Source organism: Siniperca chuatsi, linkage group LG14 (assembly GCF_020085105.1).
Source record: "Siniperca chuatsi isolate FFG_IHB_CAS linkage group LG14, ASM2008510v1, whole genome shotgun sequence".
Classification (NCBI taxonomy): domain Eukaryota; kingdom Metazoa; phylum Chordata; class Actinopteri; order Centrarchiformes; family Sinipercidae; genus Siniperca; species Siniperca chuatsi.
This window is the reverse complement of record NC_058055.1, coordinates 13,142,269-13,159,187: the sequence shown is the minus strand read 5'-3', so window position 1 is coordinate 13,159,187 and position 16,919 is coordinate 13,142,269. Positions and strand designations below refer to the sequence as shown.

General features: G+C 39.8%; 1 protein-coding gene across 3 annotated transcripts; it reads left to right on the top strand.

Moving 5' to 3' along the window:
- The first annotated feature begins 3,339 nt into the window (after positions 1–3,339).
- trpc6a (transient receptor potential cation channel, subfamily C, member 6a) lies at positions 3,340–16,832 on the top strand. Of its 3 annotated transcripts, none has more exons than XM_044223356.1 (14): positions 3,340–3,696; positions 5,007–5,335; positions 6,572–6,704; positions 8,782–9,082; positions 9,930–10,115; positions 11,084–11,248; positions 11,359–11,596; positions 11,687–11,914; positions 12,620–12,884; positions 13,554–13,749; positions 15,516–15,716; positions 15,939–15,995; positions 16,275–16,347; positions 16,467–16,832. In XM_044223356.1, exons 1-14 carry the CDS (start codon positions 3,557–3,559, stop codon positions 16,592–16,594), a joined length of 2,640 nt encoding a protein of 879 aa, XP_044079291.1. In that variant the 5' UTR covers positions 3,340–3,556; the 3' UTR covers positions 16,595–16,832. The 3 variants fall into 3 exon arrangements, with proteins under 3 accessions (XP_044079291.1, XP_044079290.1, XP_044079292.1); XM_044223355.1 differs by having other exon boundaries at positions 3,344–3,696; positions 16,272–16,347; XM_044223357.1 differs by lacking the exons at positions 5,007–5,335; positions 6,572–6,704 and having other exon boundaries at positions 3,349–3,696; positions 16,272–16,347.
- The last annotated feature ends 87 nt before the right edge of the window (positions 16,833–16,919 follow it).

Genomic DNA, 16,919 nt, shown 5'->3' with positions numbered 1-16,919 from the left:
TATTGTGCTCCTGTCAGAAAGATAAGGACAGGTGGTCAAGCCTGTGCTGACTTGTGCCTTGGACGAGGGGGCCTATGTCAGAAATATGTAAGACAAGGATGAACCAACTCTTTCTCTTGAAGTGTAGGCACAACTTTGAATGCATCTCAAGTAAATCTGAGTCTTACAGCATGACTGACAGCAGCAGGTGAAAGTAATGCTCCTAGTCGAATGAACTACCAACCCATTCCAGTAGACAGTGCTGTGAATCTCTCTCAACGTAGTGTGTTAGTTGAGATCTACATATAGGCTACTGTACGTGAATATATGTGTGTGTGCATCTTATTTCGTCTGCAGCAGCTCCCAGCATTACAATCCCTGCAGGAATTTTTGACATTGCAATTTAACAATAGAAACTGTGGACAAATCTACAAAAATCAGACCCAAGTTGTAATAAATGGGAATTATCATTATCAATTATTACTTTAACACAAATCCAACCAGTCCCTGCTATGTGTGACATCTGGCAATTTTGTCCAATTATCCAATCCCTGCAATATTTCTCCAAAAAGAAGGTCAATAAAAAACATGTTTATAAATTTGACAAATCACAGCCCTCATAAAATAACCCAGAGCCAAATTACTCAAATTAAGATTTTACACACAAATCATTTGAAGAATTTATAAAATATGATGCTTTGTTATAGATTAACAGTATATACAATTAGAACTGAAATGAAATGAAATTGTATTGTTATTTTTCATGTAAAAATACTAAACATTTCATGGTTCCAGCTTCTTAAAAGAAAGGATTTGCTAATCCTAATGTAAGAAATTACTGTACTTCAGTTAGGTAGTCACAATGTTGTAGCTTCAGCTTACATCTCTTTGGTCTGAAGATAAAAATCTTTCTGCTCTGTTGCATTGTTTTCTACTGTATTGTTTGTTTTCTTTTATCCCAAATTGTTGGGGATAAATTTCAATTTCAACTATTGGATGACTGGAGGAGTGGGACAGCACTTTATGAAATCATGTCACGTCACGTCACCCGGACAGAGACATTAGTGTGGACACTAAAGTGCAAGGCTGATATTTCAGACTGTATGTGGTTTAATGAACTGGACTATTTGTACTTCACACCCTGTTAAATAAGTTGGACCAAATCAATATATTTGTAAGTCACGATCATCTCATCATCAGACAAACGAGAGAAAAAAGGAGAGCCAAATTCACAGTGGGACAACCCTGAACCCCTGCGGACTTCGTCAAAGTCAGAGTCAGTGAGTAAGGGTGGACACTGAAGTGGGCCATAATCTCTAACAAGTGGAGGAGGTGACATTAATTATCAATTAACACACCTGAGTTGATGGAATATCTGTTGTAGGGCCCAAGACAAAATACAGCAGGTCCTGGCACAAGAATGATATTAAAACATTTTGACATTAGTTGAAATATTCCAACTAGATCTTATTTACTTTTTCTAATAATATGAAACTTTTTTTTTTCACTGAACAGTGCATCTTGTTTTAAAAGCAGTATATGTTTTGTATGAAAATAATCAGCAAAATATGCAAAGTAACCAGTATCTACAGCTGCCAGAAAAAAATTCAGTGAAGTAAAAAGTACAATATTTCTCACTGAAATGTAGTGTAGTGGAACACTGAACACATAATGAGCACAAAACACAGAAGAGTTGAAGTAATTGGCCTTCAGCTGCTCATATGAGACAATTATCCCATAGGGAACTAACAGATTTTATCTAAGTCATAATTCCACATCTATTTTACCCTTCATGGTAAACACAAGAGGCCATGATTTTATCACAAGCTAGTTACAAAGACGCTTCTCAGGGATGTACTGCACATCCTGCATGTGCATGATGTGGCAATCGTTGTACTTGGGTCAATACAATTACAAGGCATACAGAGTAACAGAAACAAATAAATGATAAACCTTAATGCTTCATACTAGTTTACTTTTACAAAGTATAAAGTAGAAGAAAATGGAAATATTCAAGTAAAGTACAAGTACCTTAAAACTGTACTTAAGTGCAGTACTTGAAACCAGGATACTCATTTGTGGCACCCACATTTTCCTCTCCAATCCCCCATCTCCTTATTTCTGCTTATTTCTGCACAGCAGCACACACAGATTAGTGTGTGTGTGTGTGTGTGTGTGTGTGTGTGTGTGTGTGTGTGTGTGTGTGTGTGTGTGTGTGTGTGTTTTAGTTCCACTGATTCTGGTGATAACACTGTAGGCGCTCTGGCTCTTTGTGTGGTCCGGTATGTGTATATTGCCGGGGTTAATGAATCAAACAGAAACAGAAAAGGACTATCCAGGTGCTTGTCCACTCAGTTTCCTCCAATAAGAGTGTGTATGTTTGAGCTGACAGTGTTTACATCCAGATCTCGTCCCTGTTCTGTTCTGAGGAGGAAGTCTTAACAAAAACTCACGCTGGTGACATTTGTCCGAGTTTTCACCCTGCCATCCTCCCCATAAAATGTGCCGCTGTTACGTCATGAAACGTCCAAAGTGACTAATCTTCAGCAATAAGGGCCTTAAAAGGCAATTTTCACTGCTACAATCGCACATCAGAGACTCTGCTTTATCAGATTTTTGAATGTTGACATTGTCTGTGTGATGTAATGGGATGTTTTATGTGAAGTTCAGCTTGAAAACAAAGAGGGATAGGTAACAAAATCTTTGAGGACAATGAATAAGAACACGCACATCAGAAATAAAGCTAAAAATGATGCATTCAAGTGTGTGTGTGTGTGTGTGTGTGTGTGTGCATGTATGTGTGCTCATGTCAATGTAAGAGAGAAACACTCGGTGCTGTGACTCACCTTTGACCTGCTGGTGAGGAAATATTAGGTTGCATGCTTAAAATCACAGACATGCATAAACACACACACACACATGTATGTATACATATATATGTGTGTGTGCGTGTGGAGTGGGAAGTCATTTTTCCCACACTGGACAGGGATCAGTGGAGAGTGGGAGCACACAGGAAGCAAAGTCTTCTGGGAATTTAAACCCTGAGGAATCTCATCTGCTGTTCATCAGCCATCAGTTACTCCTGCACGCATGTACTCTCACACACACACATACACACACACAGAAAAAACATGTACTCTAAACACTGTGGTTTAAAATAGCATTTTACAGCCTGAGCATTAAAACTGTTGGCAAAGCACAAGAAGAATATTCTGCTTTTGTTTATCTTCTTAATGTTTGCAAATTAGCCTGTATTCCTAAAACTAATGGAGAGAGTAATTTCAGAATAAGAGTCTGTAGATTCAGCTGAAACAACTAAGACAAAAATGGCCATATATCACCAGTAACCCTCAGTGTGTTCAGTCATAACACTGAGCTGCCCTCCACATCTGTAAAGTTCAATGAGTCTTGTAAATAAAAGTGTGGTAGGACCCAGAAGGATGCATTCTTTCTCAAGGAAACAGAAAAAACAGGAGGGGAGGGAGACAGAGAAAGGGAGAGAAAGTCATACCACAGGCACTTGATTGTTCGTTCATATGAACCAGGAGCAGACCCTCTATTGCTGATCACCTCCGGGATGAACCACAGACCGCCGGCGGTTCATTATAACAGCCAACCTGCGGGTTCCACTGACAGCCCCAGGGCTCGGAGCCGTGATAACCTGCTGATGTACGATGATTTTGGAGAGGAGAACTGTTGCCCTGGACGATGTCTCGGGTAAGTCGTTCATTTACATCCCCTACACAGCCAGATGTGCATGTAGTGGGCAGGTGTGTTTTTGTGTTCATCTTCTGCAGGTTTTGTAAGAATAATTATGGATAACATTTTGTATTTTTTCCTTTTTTAACAAAGCATGTTTGATTATCATGTAAGTACTGTGGTTGTTAGAGAATATTAAGAATAACACAGGATGTTGTTATACTGATAAGGACGGAAGATAAGGCAATGAAGTAAGAGTTCCAATTAATCTAGTTAAAGCTACAGTAATCTCAACATGTCTGTATCTACTTATCGCTTTAATTGAGATGGCGTTTAGTCATTTTGAAATTGTTTTTTTTCACCATACATGGTCGACAACTACTAGGTCTGTGAAAAACAAGTTGATGGAGGTCATTTTTAATGTTTGTGATGTTACACAGTATTCTTAAAAAGTCAAATTCTTCATGGAATATCTCATACAGCATGTTTACTGTGTGGTTTTACAGCTTTTACTTTACTTTCCAATGGTGCAGTTATCTGGAAAAAGAGATTATAGTTTCAGTCAATCAATAAATGGTCCATCAGCATATTGTCATTAGGATTACTAGAAGAGTACGAGTTGTGGTCCCTCTCCAGTGTCCTACCAAAAATTACAGCCCAGTAGAATTTAATTTAGTTTTTGTAGTTTTTGTGCATCTATGTGAAATCAGGGTTGACAGCACATTTCCTTTTTAAACTCTGGCTTGTATACTTTATCTCACTTGGTGTCTATTTTTAGATTTTTATCCAAACATGGTTCATTATAGTAATGTTTAAAATCTAAACTGGGAAATTAGTATCTAATTCTAGTACAACAACTATCAAAAGTCCTCGTTTGATTTTGACTAATGATGTGCAGTGGCACTCTGTGTAGTTATATATTTACTGCATGTAGTCAAATAATTTGTATTCTCTTTCTGTCAGAAATCAGAGTATTCAGTATTTCACCTAATTGGTCTTTTCAGAGGGTTTTCTTGTCAGGTATTAAAAATTCCCAACCTCTACCAAATGAAAGTTTGCAGCAGATCACTTGGGATGCTTTTAAGAGAGGTGAAAGCTGTATTTGTTCGCGTATTACTACCGCATAAGTAGAATGAATGATTAAATCCTATTAATAGCATCTTAAGCCAATAAGCTGATATTTTAGTTGTAGAACGTGAAATTGAGATGAACCCTGGAACAAGTAACTTAAGTGTGGTTTCCAAAAGGCTTTATGTATGTGTAGGCCTATATAAATTACCATGTGGACATTATAAACTGTGTGTTTATGTCCTCTGACTCTCTGGCAGCCACAGCAACTCTGAGAAACAGCTCATGGCTCGTCTCAGTGCTGTTAAACGACGCCAGGCTGTTCGTGGTCCTGCCTACATGTTCTCTGCTCCTTCAATCAGCCTGTCAGAGGTTGAGCAGCGTTTCCTGGAGGCAGCTGAGTACGGCAACATACCAGAGGTGCGGCGTATGCTGCTCCATGTGCCAGAGTTGAATGTCAATGCTGTGGACTACATGGGCCAGAATGCATTGCAGCTGGCTGTAGCCAACGAACATCTGGAGGTGACGGAGCTGCTGTTGGGGAGGGCGGATTTGGCCAGAGTGGGTGATGCCCTCCTGTTAGCCATCAGTAAGATGTGTGCATTTGAGGATGTGTGTATAGACACGAGCGCAAAATATATTTAAAGGGTTGATAACACATGGCAGAAAGCTGAAAATGCAGTGCTCTGCAGGGGTCAAAACTTTCGAATTGCACATCATGCTTTACAGTTTTAATTCAGTGTGTCCTTTAATGGGCTCTTCCACCAAATCTCATAAAGCCTACAGAGACTTTGTCGCTGCATAACATACAGTATCAACCTAGAGCATCATGGGAGTTAGCGTTAATCAAAAATAAAATGCACACACATGCTTGCCTATATAGTAGTCCAATGAAAGTGAATAGCCTGATAATGTGAGCTTTGTGAAATTTATGGTACTGTGACACAGTAAACTGTCCTTATTTTGGCCACAATGTAGTTTAATAGAGTTCATTTATGTAACCTGTACAAAATACTGGACTTAAGCTTTGTCAGCTAGTTAAATAGCCAACATGCTAATTTAGCAAAACTACCACATACTAGACCATTACTACTGCTAGCTTCTAATGAAGGCTAGTTTTAATACCATTTGTATGATGTTGAATAAATCCAATACAAACAAGATCTTAAAAACCAGCCCCCGGACCCGCAAAGCAAAAATCACATTAGTACAAAGATGCTCACCTTTCTTCTTCAGAAGCAAGTCTTCAGTTGTACAGTTTTCTTTACACTAAAATTTCAATGACAAGACCTTACTTTGAACTGTGTTAACAAAAAGACAGTGCTAGCTGATCAGATACAGGTTAGATAGCTAACAAGCTACATACACAACATCTACAGATAAAATTTATCAGATTTGTCAGTTGTAAAAACACAGTTCCTAGTTGAAACAGCACAGAAATGAACATTTTATGTCTTGTTTTACTGTTAATCCACTCAGGGTTCATTGTTAGTAACATAAGCCTCCAATTTATTTGGCTGTAAGTCGGTGGTGAGCAACATGAGTTTGGTGAGTTTGCTGTTGAGTGAGTTTGGATTAAGGCACTACTTTTTGGAAAGCCAAAGCTTTGAGGTTGTTACTTATTTTATGTGTATGTAGACCCATCACAAAAAATATATGCAACTAAATATCTTAAAAGACTACTGGGAAATTTTCACAGGTGATCCATGTTCCACAAAGTTAGCAACCGCACTGAGGTAAGGCTGTCACAGGAACCAGGTACCAAACCAACAGCTTTGCTCTGTGTTTGTGTCTGTGTGTGTGTGTGTGTGTGTGTGTGTTGTAGGTAAAGGTTATGTTCGTATCACAGAGGCCCTGTTGTGTCACCAGGCGTTTAGAGATGCCCATCGTCTGACAGCGAGCCCTGCTCAAGCAGACATGTTGGATGACTTCTACGCTTATGATGAGGACGGGATGAGGTAAGACAGTTAAAAGGCAGAGGCATCGCTAAAAATGTTGTGCCCTTGGACAACAGTGTAACAGCAGCACTGATGCAATAAATATCTAAATCCCCTGACATGTGGGGCCTGTATAAAAGGCTGTTTGCTACATGCGACAGACTCTGGACTGAAGTTCAGAGTCAGAGACTCCCAGTAACTTCCTGAAGTCTTTGCTGGTTGCCTGGCAACAGGTCCTGACCAAGAAATTGTTTGGCACATAACCACCTGTAAAATGGTGAATTGTCGTTTTTACACTTCGGTTTTTGTACAGATTAAACTAACGTGATATAACGTACTAATTTGTGAGCTTTAGCGGTGCTAATAGGCAGATTTTGTTATCTTTGGGCAGAGCCAGGCTAGCTTTTTCCCTGTTTCCAGTTTTTGTGCTAAGCTAAGTTACCGCTGGTAGTGGTGATATCAGTGGTGGTATCAATCTCTCAACAAGAAAGCAGTTTAGTACATTTCCCAGAATGTCAAACGTCACCTCTTACAAACACATAGAAGTATATTCGATCTTAATAAAGTCAACAATACCAAACACGTAAAGAGGAAGTTGAAGTGGTGGAGGGACCTGTGGTAGCAAACAGCATTGTAGTAAGGATATGTACAGTATATGATTGCACATTATTAGTCAGCTGGTGAATGAGTTAGTGATAAAGCATGAATAAAAACAGCTGATGCTAAATAGCTTATGCATCAGCTAATGCTGTGCTCTATTTGTGGACGCTGCTATTCTATTCCTCTTCTGGAGGAAAAAGTCAAGAGATGAGGAAAGTTGTTGTCCATGATGTCCACATTTACCTGAACTTTTTATTAGACCACTTTGTTACTGTGAAAATGTTCCCTCTATACCTTTTCACATGCCCAGATTCCCTACATTACCTACAGCAATCACTACTGTATTATCAGGCTTAGTCAGGCCACCTGTGTCTAGTTAGGCACATCGATTAGTTGGTTTCATTTCTAATTTTAGCCTTCTTAACCAGGTTTATGTGCTTGTCTGTGCAGTGTGTATTAACCTTGGTGGTGTTTTATAATTGTGATTTTCTACTAGTATCATTGTAGTCATTGGCAATCTGGGCTGAAGAAGAAGGGGAGGGCCCAGTAGTGGAGACTGTTGGCTAGTTAAGGGTGGTGGAGTATAAAATCATCCTGGGAGGAAGAATTTATTAATAGTTGCTCACCTTGAAATATTATTGGCATTCGAATGTTTGCTATGTTCCTGTGGGGATCAGGGGCACGTTGAATCGGAAAACAGTGCGCACCGTTTTGCTCTGGTTTCTGGGTTGAACGCATGTTTCCTTGGGTGGAAAGGGTGTGCAACAGGCTTTGAGGTACGTTTTTTCTCGTTTGATGGGTGTGTCAGAGGTGTTGCCCAATCAGCAGCGACGTGTATATAAACACAGCCGTATTAAAAAGGCAGTGCGCTTGTGTCATTTCCGTTTAAATAAACGTTTGTTATGTCTTGTCTGGGCTGAACCAGCCCAGGTTTCAGTGGGGTATTTCCCTCTCTGGTTTACCCAACCCCCATGCAGTGGTTTAGTCCAAAATGGGGGCGGGGCCAGCAGGGGTATAAAAAGCCACTTTGAAGGTGGTAGAGTGGTTGTTGGTAGCAGCTTGATGTGAGGCTGTGTTATTACAGTATTTTTTTTTGTTTTTTTAAAAGCTTATTTGTTTCTTGTTAATTTTACTTGGGACTGTTGTTTTCTCCTTGGTTTCATTGTAATTTTTGATTACTAAAACCTCCCTTTTTGCACAGACTTCTTCCTCCTGAGCATTTCTTCAATTCAACATCTTTTTACTCACCTCCACCTTACTAAAATCCCTCATCTATGTAGAATTACTAACCGTAATGCTACAGTTACAAATGTGGAAACCGTTGTTCCTGACAGTTAGAGGAAGGGAGCGAGCGGTGGTTACTCAAAACTATAAAACCCTGATGGTGTTTATGTAGACCAGAGGACTATGAAAAAAAAGTCTTATGTCAATGCCTTTAATTGATCATTTGTTGTTTTGTAAATGTTTACTTTATGTTTGTGTGTGTACATTCCCACAGGTTCTCTCATGATGTTACTCCAGTGATCCTTGCAGCGCACTGCCAGGAATATGAGATAGTTCACACCCTGTTGAGTAAAGGGGCTCGTATCGATCCTCCTCATGATTACTTCTGCGGCTGCGATTCCTGTAACTACCAGCAGCAGTATGACTCCTTCAGCCACTCGCGATCAAGGATCAATGCCTACAGAGGACTCGCCAGTCCTGCTTACCTCTCCCTGTCCAATGAGGACCCGGTGCTGGCAGCCCTGGAGCTCAGCAACGAACTGGCCATGCTGGCTAATATTGAGAAAGAATTTAAGGTACAAATGTTATTAAAGATCCTACAGAATCACCACCGAGAACAGCAAGATGTGTCTGCCTTGCATACTCAGTTTATGTAATCACTGCACATCCTGTTAGTGCTACTGTACACGTGCCCTGAACCCCAGCTCATCGCCAAGTACACTAAAAGACTACTTGCCATGTTGCTGCCAACCACCTGCCAGTAAACGCTGCCAGTAAACACAAGAACATTTTATGAGCCTTAAGAGAGGAAGCAGAAACAGCCGAGTTGGTTTGACACACACATACAAAAACTATAATTATTACTAGGCTTACAGTAGGACAGTATACACGGGTACTGTACAATAAATATGTCACAATCCAAATGCACTGCTTACACAAATGAATCACGTTGCCCACTTTTCTTGGTATATCGGCAATTATATGTCTCACTTTAATACGTTTTGAGGTCTGCAAACTTTTCCAGAGCTGGTGTCAGTGTTATATCACTGTCAATGTAATTATGAAATCTTGGTATAGTTATCTTAAACAAATGTGACTAGAGCCAAAATGACTGGCATGACTGGCTTGCTACTGCTTCTTAAAATGATATTTCCCTTAAAACCTAGAAACACATTATATATTGCCTGTTACTGGTAGGATGTTGTCAGATGGGTTGGGCATGCTGCTGTTTGTTTATAGAAATTACTCCAAATGATTTTGTAAGGTTAAAGTGTGATTGTAATAGTTTTCCTCACAGAATTGCATACTGCTACTTACAAACTCCATTACTACATTAGTAACCCCAGCATTAGATCATATCTCCTGCAACACATCTCAAATATTTTGTTCACTGATGCACATTTTTCCTCTTTGTGTTTGTAGAACGAGTACTGCTGTCTTTCGAGCCAGTGTAAGGACTATGTGGTGGGCCTTCTGGATCTGTGTCGCAGCACCGAGGAGGTGGAGGCCATACTGAGCGGAGAAACTGACTCTGAAGACAGCTATGATCTACCAGGTCGCCCCTCCCTCACACGGCTCAAATTAGCCATCAAGTACGAACTCAAAAAGGTTAGTATACCCACAAACAGGCAATGAGAGGCAAGAACAAGCCTGTGTTTTTGGTCATATAAGAAATAATGTTTTAAGATTGATTTCCAACCTTCCGGTCAGCCACTTGTTTTCACATCTTTTCATTAAAACTTGTCAACAAATAATCAATTTGAAGAGAAGTGATTACTGGATAAGAATCACAGTAAATATTTCCATCATTACATAACTTTTTTATTTTTTTTAAATTTAAGATGTGAGAGTCTGCTGTCGAAAAGCAGTGATTTCACTATGATGTTAGAAAATCCATCCCAGAAGACAAGCTATAAGAACGCACTGATGTTGTCAAAGGGATAATGTGTATTTGGTAGATTCTTGAACTAAAGTCTTGATGTTGCAACATCCTTGAAAGTACGAAGAATTTTCAAAAGGGTTTCAGCTCTCAGCTACATCACTACATGATGGTAGTAAATTAACAAATGAAAGTGACAAATTTCTATCAATTTTACGTTGGTTTTCTCTCATTTTAATCCACTGAAAACAATGGCTGCCTGTAAGGTCAAAGAACAGTCTAGAAACTAATGATATTTTTTTGGAAAAAAATTTTTCATAAAATTGCAAATTGAATATCTGTTGATCAGACAAAACAAGCATTTTAAAGACAGCACCTTGGGCTCTGGGATGATATTTTGGTAAATGGTTAAACAAAAGCAGAAATATTAGCCATTCATCGATAATGACAATAATTGTTAGTTTCATCCCTTACTGTTTGCATCATGATGATTCTTTCACACGGTGCTTCTTTGGCTTGTTCTTCTTATAGTGAAAGGATCAAATTATAGCTTAGGCAGTAGACTATTTACTGTATTTACTGTTCACACTTCACAGAAGCTATAAACATTTTGGCTTGAAGCTGCTGTCTTGTTCGCTCATCCTCTCACCACCCTTTTTATCCCTGTTTCCTACTCTGTAATGTCTATGTCCTTCAGTTCGTGGCTCATCCTAACTGCCAGCAGCAGCTGCTGAGTATCTGGTATGAGAATCTGCCCGGCCTGAGACAACAAACCACTGCAATGAAACTGCTGGTGGTGCTGGCGGTGGCTATAGGACTTCCTGGACTGGCTCTGGCTTACTGGTTCGCTCCGTGCAGCAGAGTATGTAATTTATGCTCACAAATGTCACTCACATGATGCATGAATTTCACATTAAATTCCCTGCAGGACGTTTTCTCTCATCCTCCTGTTGTTTCATCTCTCTCGTTCAGGTGGGGAAAGTCATGCGTAGCCCCTTCATGAAGTTTGTGGCCCATGCCTCATCCTTCACAATTTTTCTGGGTCTTCTGATCCTGAATGCTGCTGACCGTTTTGCAGGCACCACCCTGTTGCCAAACATGACCCACCATCAGCTCCCAGGAGGACACCAACTCGACCCACTGCTGCTCTACCGCATGACCACAACACCCTTCACATGGATGGAGATCCTCATTATTTCATGGATCATGGGTGAGCATTAGATGATCACGATGGAGGAAAGTCCTCTTTAAAAACATCATATCATCCTGAGTATCACATCTCTGACTTGTGCCGCTGCAGGTATGATCTGGGCTGAGGTGAAGGAGATCTGGAGTCAAGGGCCGGGGGAGTACCTGGTCGAACCGTGGAACTTTCTGGACTTTGGGATGCTGGCGATCTTCCTCGCCTCCTTCAGCTGCCGCTTCTCCACTCTGAGACACGCTGACTTAGCCCAGACCTATGTACACACACACTACACAACACTGATTAATGTCACACTGCCTCCCGAGATACACTACTTTACACTGGGTGAGCACGCTCACACACCCGCACAGACTAACAGACAGCCACACTTTAAATACCATAATTTACTTCATGTATAAACTGTTGCAGTAAGTTAGCATAAGGCAGGATGTATAGGAGCATATATTCCACTATAGATGATGTGTGCTGGGTTTGGACTTTAACAGGCACAGTGATGGCCGGCCACCAAACACCAGTAGTCTCTGCCTGAATTTTGTTCAATAATATATATAATATATATTTTTTAAAGTAAATGTGAGTAACAATTGCTTAGTTCAGTGGTTTCCAACATTTTTGGCTTGTGACCATCTTTCAAATACACACAATCTACTTGTAACCCCTCTGTCACAGAGCACATGTGGATTTGATAATCATTGGAGGCCAGAAGGGGTAAAACTACCCAACATTTTACAAGAAAAGCAAAGATTACAGAAATGTCCCAACCCCCCCACCAAACATACTTGCATTTTTTCCCCCTTTTTTTTTATAACCCTATAGTCATAATAAGTTGAGATCCAGTGGTGTTGTTACATACCTACTCTGTGAAATGGCTTATGTGGTGTCCTAATATAATTTAATAAAACATCCTCTTCAGTCTGCCTTAAAAGCATAACTGCAGCCTTCTTTATAAGACTTGCCTTTCAAAAAGTAGTTGTGTACAAAAAAGAATAGTCTGAAGTTTACTGACTGAGTCACGCTCTGTTTTTGTAGCACGTATCTACTGGTTGCCATCAGATCCCCAGCTGGTGTCAGAGGGCCTGTACGCGGTCGCGGTGGTGCTGAGCTTCTCTCGGATTGCTTACATCCTCCCAGCCAATGAGAGCTTCGGTCCACTGCAGATATCTTTAGGGAGGACCGTGAAGGACATCTTCAAGTTCATGGTCATCTTCATCTTGGTCTTTCTGGCATTCATGATCGGCATGTTCAACCTGTACTCTTATTACCTGGGGGCAAAGCAGAATGACGCCTTCACCACGTAAGACATGCACACTGTAAACACCTGCATCTGTGATGAATTGTAACTTTGTTTGGAAACGTGCACTACTAAAACACAGTAACCCACTCAATGTGTGTCATATAATTTATTTCCTGATATTGAAGCCTCATCTTAAATATGCGCCTGTGTCAAAATCTAGCTTTAAGGTTAATCCAGCCATGGCCTTGATTTATTATTATTATTATTATCATTATTATTATTATTATTATTATTATTATTATTATTATTATTATTATTATTATTATTATTAACTCATCTTTTCAGTTATTATTATTATATATTAGATGCCAAAAAGAGCTGCATTCACAAGCTGTATGTTTGGAAAATCTAAAGACAATCATGAATAAAAACATGGATGTTGGGAAAGCATAATTCACATTTTAATAAATTCTTACATGGAAAAAGTTGCTCTTCGTTAGACAATACTCAAATCATGGGTAATAGAGCATCTTTAATTAAATACACTGACAAAGATACTTCAAAAGAGTGCTTCCCAACATTTTCTGGCTTGTCACCCTTTAAAATGAAGCAGTGTCTACTTGGGCCTCCTTCACAGGTTATGGCCTTAATGTTCTGATGGTTTGTTTGAATTCAAAAATAACTTTTCCTCTCATCTTCCTCCATTTCTGTGTGTGTGCGTCCGTCCAGCCTGGAGGAGAGCTTCAAGACTTTGTTCTGGGCTATATTTGGACTGTCTGAGGTCAGGTCTGTCGTAATCAATAATGGACACAAATTCATCGAGAACATTGGTTACGTGTTGTATGGGGTTTACAACGTTACCATGGTGATAGTGCTGCTCAACATGCTCATCGCTATGATCAACAGCTCCTTCCAGGAGATTGAGGTTTGTCATCAAATACTGAATCACCATTTGCTCCAGATACAAGCTCGCAAACATGGACAGTGGCCTGAGAAAGCAGCACATATTATTACGGAGCCCCAGAAGGATCACAGTTAGAAAAAATATGTATATTGAGGCCAGGAAATGCGAGATACAATTCATTTGCACGTTTTAATAAACTTGAGGCCATGAGATAAGTGTGTATAGAGAGAACCGCTTAGAAGGCTTAACCAGTCGATGGGCAAAGACAGATCTCTCTCCATAGCCTTCATGACGGGAGGAAAAGGCCGCAGTCAGGGCTTAAAGTGTAATATTTAATGTTATCTGTTCTGTCATTCCCGTACTTTAAGCCCCACAGCAAAACAAGGACACATTTTGACTGTAAAAATTCTACTAACGGACCGCTTTTGTTCACTTTCCTCCGCAGGGCTGAAAAGGGACAGATGATATCATTCTGAATATTAAGTAGCCTTATATTATTATTATTATTATTACTAACACCTTTCCAAGCCTCCCATTCAGGGCCCAAACCCACAAACTCTGGCCTATCACTGGAAAGTGTAGGACTGAGCTGTCCATGGCTATGGAGAGAGATCTGTCTTTGCCCATCGACTGGTTAAGCCTTCTAAGCGGTTCTCTTTATACATACTTATCTCATGGCCACAAGTTTATTAAAATGTGGGAACGAATTGTATCTTGCGGCCACACAATAGCATTTCGTGGCCTCAATATACATATTTTTCCTAACTGTGATCCTTCCGGGGCTCCGTACATATTCTTATGAGTTTTTGCTGGGAGAGGAGTAATATCATTTAAAGCAGTAGTAATACTCTAGTTTATTTGTCACTGTAGTATCTAAAATGATGCTCGTTCAATACATTAAGATTTAAGATTTAGGTTTGACTTGACTTGAACACGTTTCATCATGTTTTGTGAATGGATGGCACTTCTGTGGCTCTCTCCTAATGTTTAGGTGACAAAATAAATCATCTCCCGATAATCCATACAATAACAGATACTATTTAATTACCAAACAATCTTCTGAGGAGTCCATTCTGATCTAAAATCTAACAAAACTGATATCAAAAGATGAGGAATTACACCAATCTAGTAGCATGTACTGTATATGTACTGTAAGTATGAATCACATGTAAAATGGTTTCTATTTTATGTACAAAGTCTACCTACAAGCATTTTTGATCTATTAAAAACCCTTACACTTGAACTAGCTTTTAATTTCGATTCACTAGGGCAGTACATGCTTTTTTAAATGTTTGTGTTGCAGATCAAATGTGAAGAAATAGTTTGACATTTTGGGAAATACGCATATTCACTTTCTTGTTGAGAGTTAGATAATAAAATTTATAACACTCATGTCTGTACGCTAAATATAAAGCTACAGCCAGCAGCTGTTTAGCTTAGCTTAGCGCAAAGACTGGAAACAGGGGGAAACAGCTAGCCTGGCTCAGGAAGTCATTGCTTCAGACCAAGAAATAGTCAGGCACATAAGCCCCTGTAAAACCACAAGTTGTCTCTTTTATACTTTGGTTTTTGTACGGACTAAAAGAACGATATAATTAATGTGTTAATTAGTGAGCTTTAGAGGTGCTGCTGTTTCCAGTCTTTATGCTAAGCTAAGCTGACAGGCTGGTGGCTCCAGCTACATAGATGTACATAGTTAGCGTACAAACACTCAAGCAGCTATGGAGATGCCGGCGGTGTGTTTTTCTCTTTCCTCTTCAACCTGTTTGTTTCCCCCTTTCCTTTAGGATGATGCTGATGTTGAGTGGAAGTTTGCTCGGGCCAAACTCTGGTTCTCCTACTTTGAGGAGGGAAGGACTCTCCCTGTGCCCTTCAACCTGGTTCCCAGTCCAAAATCTATGCTGGGACTGGCTACGGCCATCAAGTCCCTGCTCCTGCAGTACGTGGCAGGACACAGTGAGGAGAAAACTGAGACACAGCTCAACCAGGTACCACACAATATGGACGTACACACAGCTTTCATCCCTTCACAGCTTGTACAGTAGTAATCATAAAACCACGACACTTAGTGCATCTTTAAAGGCAGAGCCTGAGCACCTCCCAGTGGTTTTACTGCTGCACCACAGGCTCCACCTCAGACCTGAACAGAGTTTAACCTGAGAAATGTCACAATTCTGTCCAATGAACTTAATTTCCGCTTAATCTTCCAGCTCGGAGTAGGCAAAAATTCAGGATTTGGTGCGTCTACCAGCCCAACCAGATATCAGGTATGTATTTGTGTGTGTATTTCACAAGATTTCAGACAAAAACTGAATTTTCACTATATGTTTATGCTGTAGCTTCTTGTTACTCTGCAGTTTTATATATAAAACAAATGAAAAGCTCATAAAATATGATACAGTGCTACACTATAACTACCCAGCAGTAAACTACATTTACAAAACTTAAGCATTTCTCAAGTGTTCCGAGCAAATTAGTACCTATGGATCAAAACATTTTACATGTTCAAAGAATTTGAGAACTTTTTCCATCACTGGTTTCAGAAGATCATGAAGCGACTGATAAAGCGTTACATCATCAAAGCTCAAGCAGACAGAGAGAGTGACGAGATCACTGAAGGTAAAATCGAGAGACATGATACTAAAACTAAACTTAACTTGTTTCAACTGCTATATCCATGTTGGAAATAAAGTCCCTAAAAACTTTTGCTTTATGCCTTTGTGTCTGTTTTTGTTCAGGTGAGCTGAAAGAGATCAAGCAGGACATCTCCAGTCTGCGATATGAGCTGCTAGAGGAGAAATCACAGAACATGGAGACACTGGATGGACTGCTGAGGAGGCTGGGAGAGATCAGTACACCGTCTTAGTAGCACCGCCACTCGCCCCGACTTGTACATAAATCTGTACAGCTCAGAGTTTTAAGTGCCTGTTCGCCACCATTGAATGTAGATACAGTATGAGAGTGACAATACATTGATAAGATAAAATAAGAATGTATGTACGTCAATCTAAAATCAAACTGTAGCTTCTTGATTGCATGATAACGTGTTATTTAACGTTTTGTAATTCATGAAAAATAAAAATCAGCAAACAAAGAAAATATAATCTGGATAACTTCTAATTGATATTTTGAAGAGAAGATTCTGGGACCATTTTGTCCTCCCTTACGTACAAAAAATACAAAACAAATGC

Excerpts from the sequence above, each read along its gene's own strand:
- trpc6a (XM_044223355.1), top strand. The coding sequence starts at position 3,557 with ATGAACCACAGACCGCCGGCGGTTCATTATAACAGCCAACCTGCGGGT. Across the intron at positions 6,705-8,781 it reads TATGATGAGGACGGGATGAG|GTTCTCTCATGATGTTACTC; the intron begins GTAAGACAGTTA and ends ACATTCCCACAG. Across the intron at positions 11,597-11,686 it reads CATTATTTCATGGATCATGG|GTATGATCTGGGCTGAGGTG; the intron begins GTGAGCATTAGA and ends GTGCCGCTGCAG.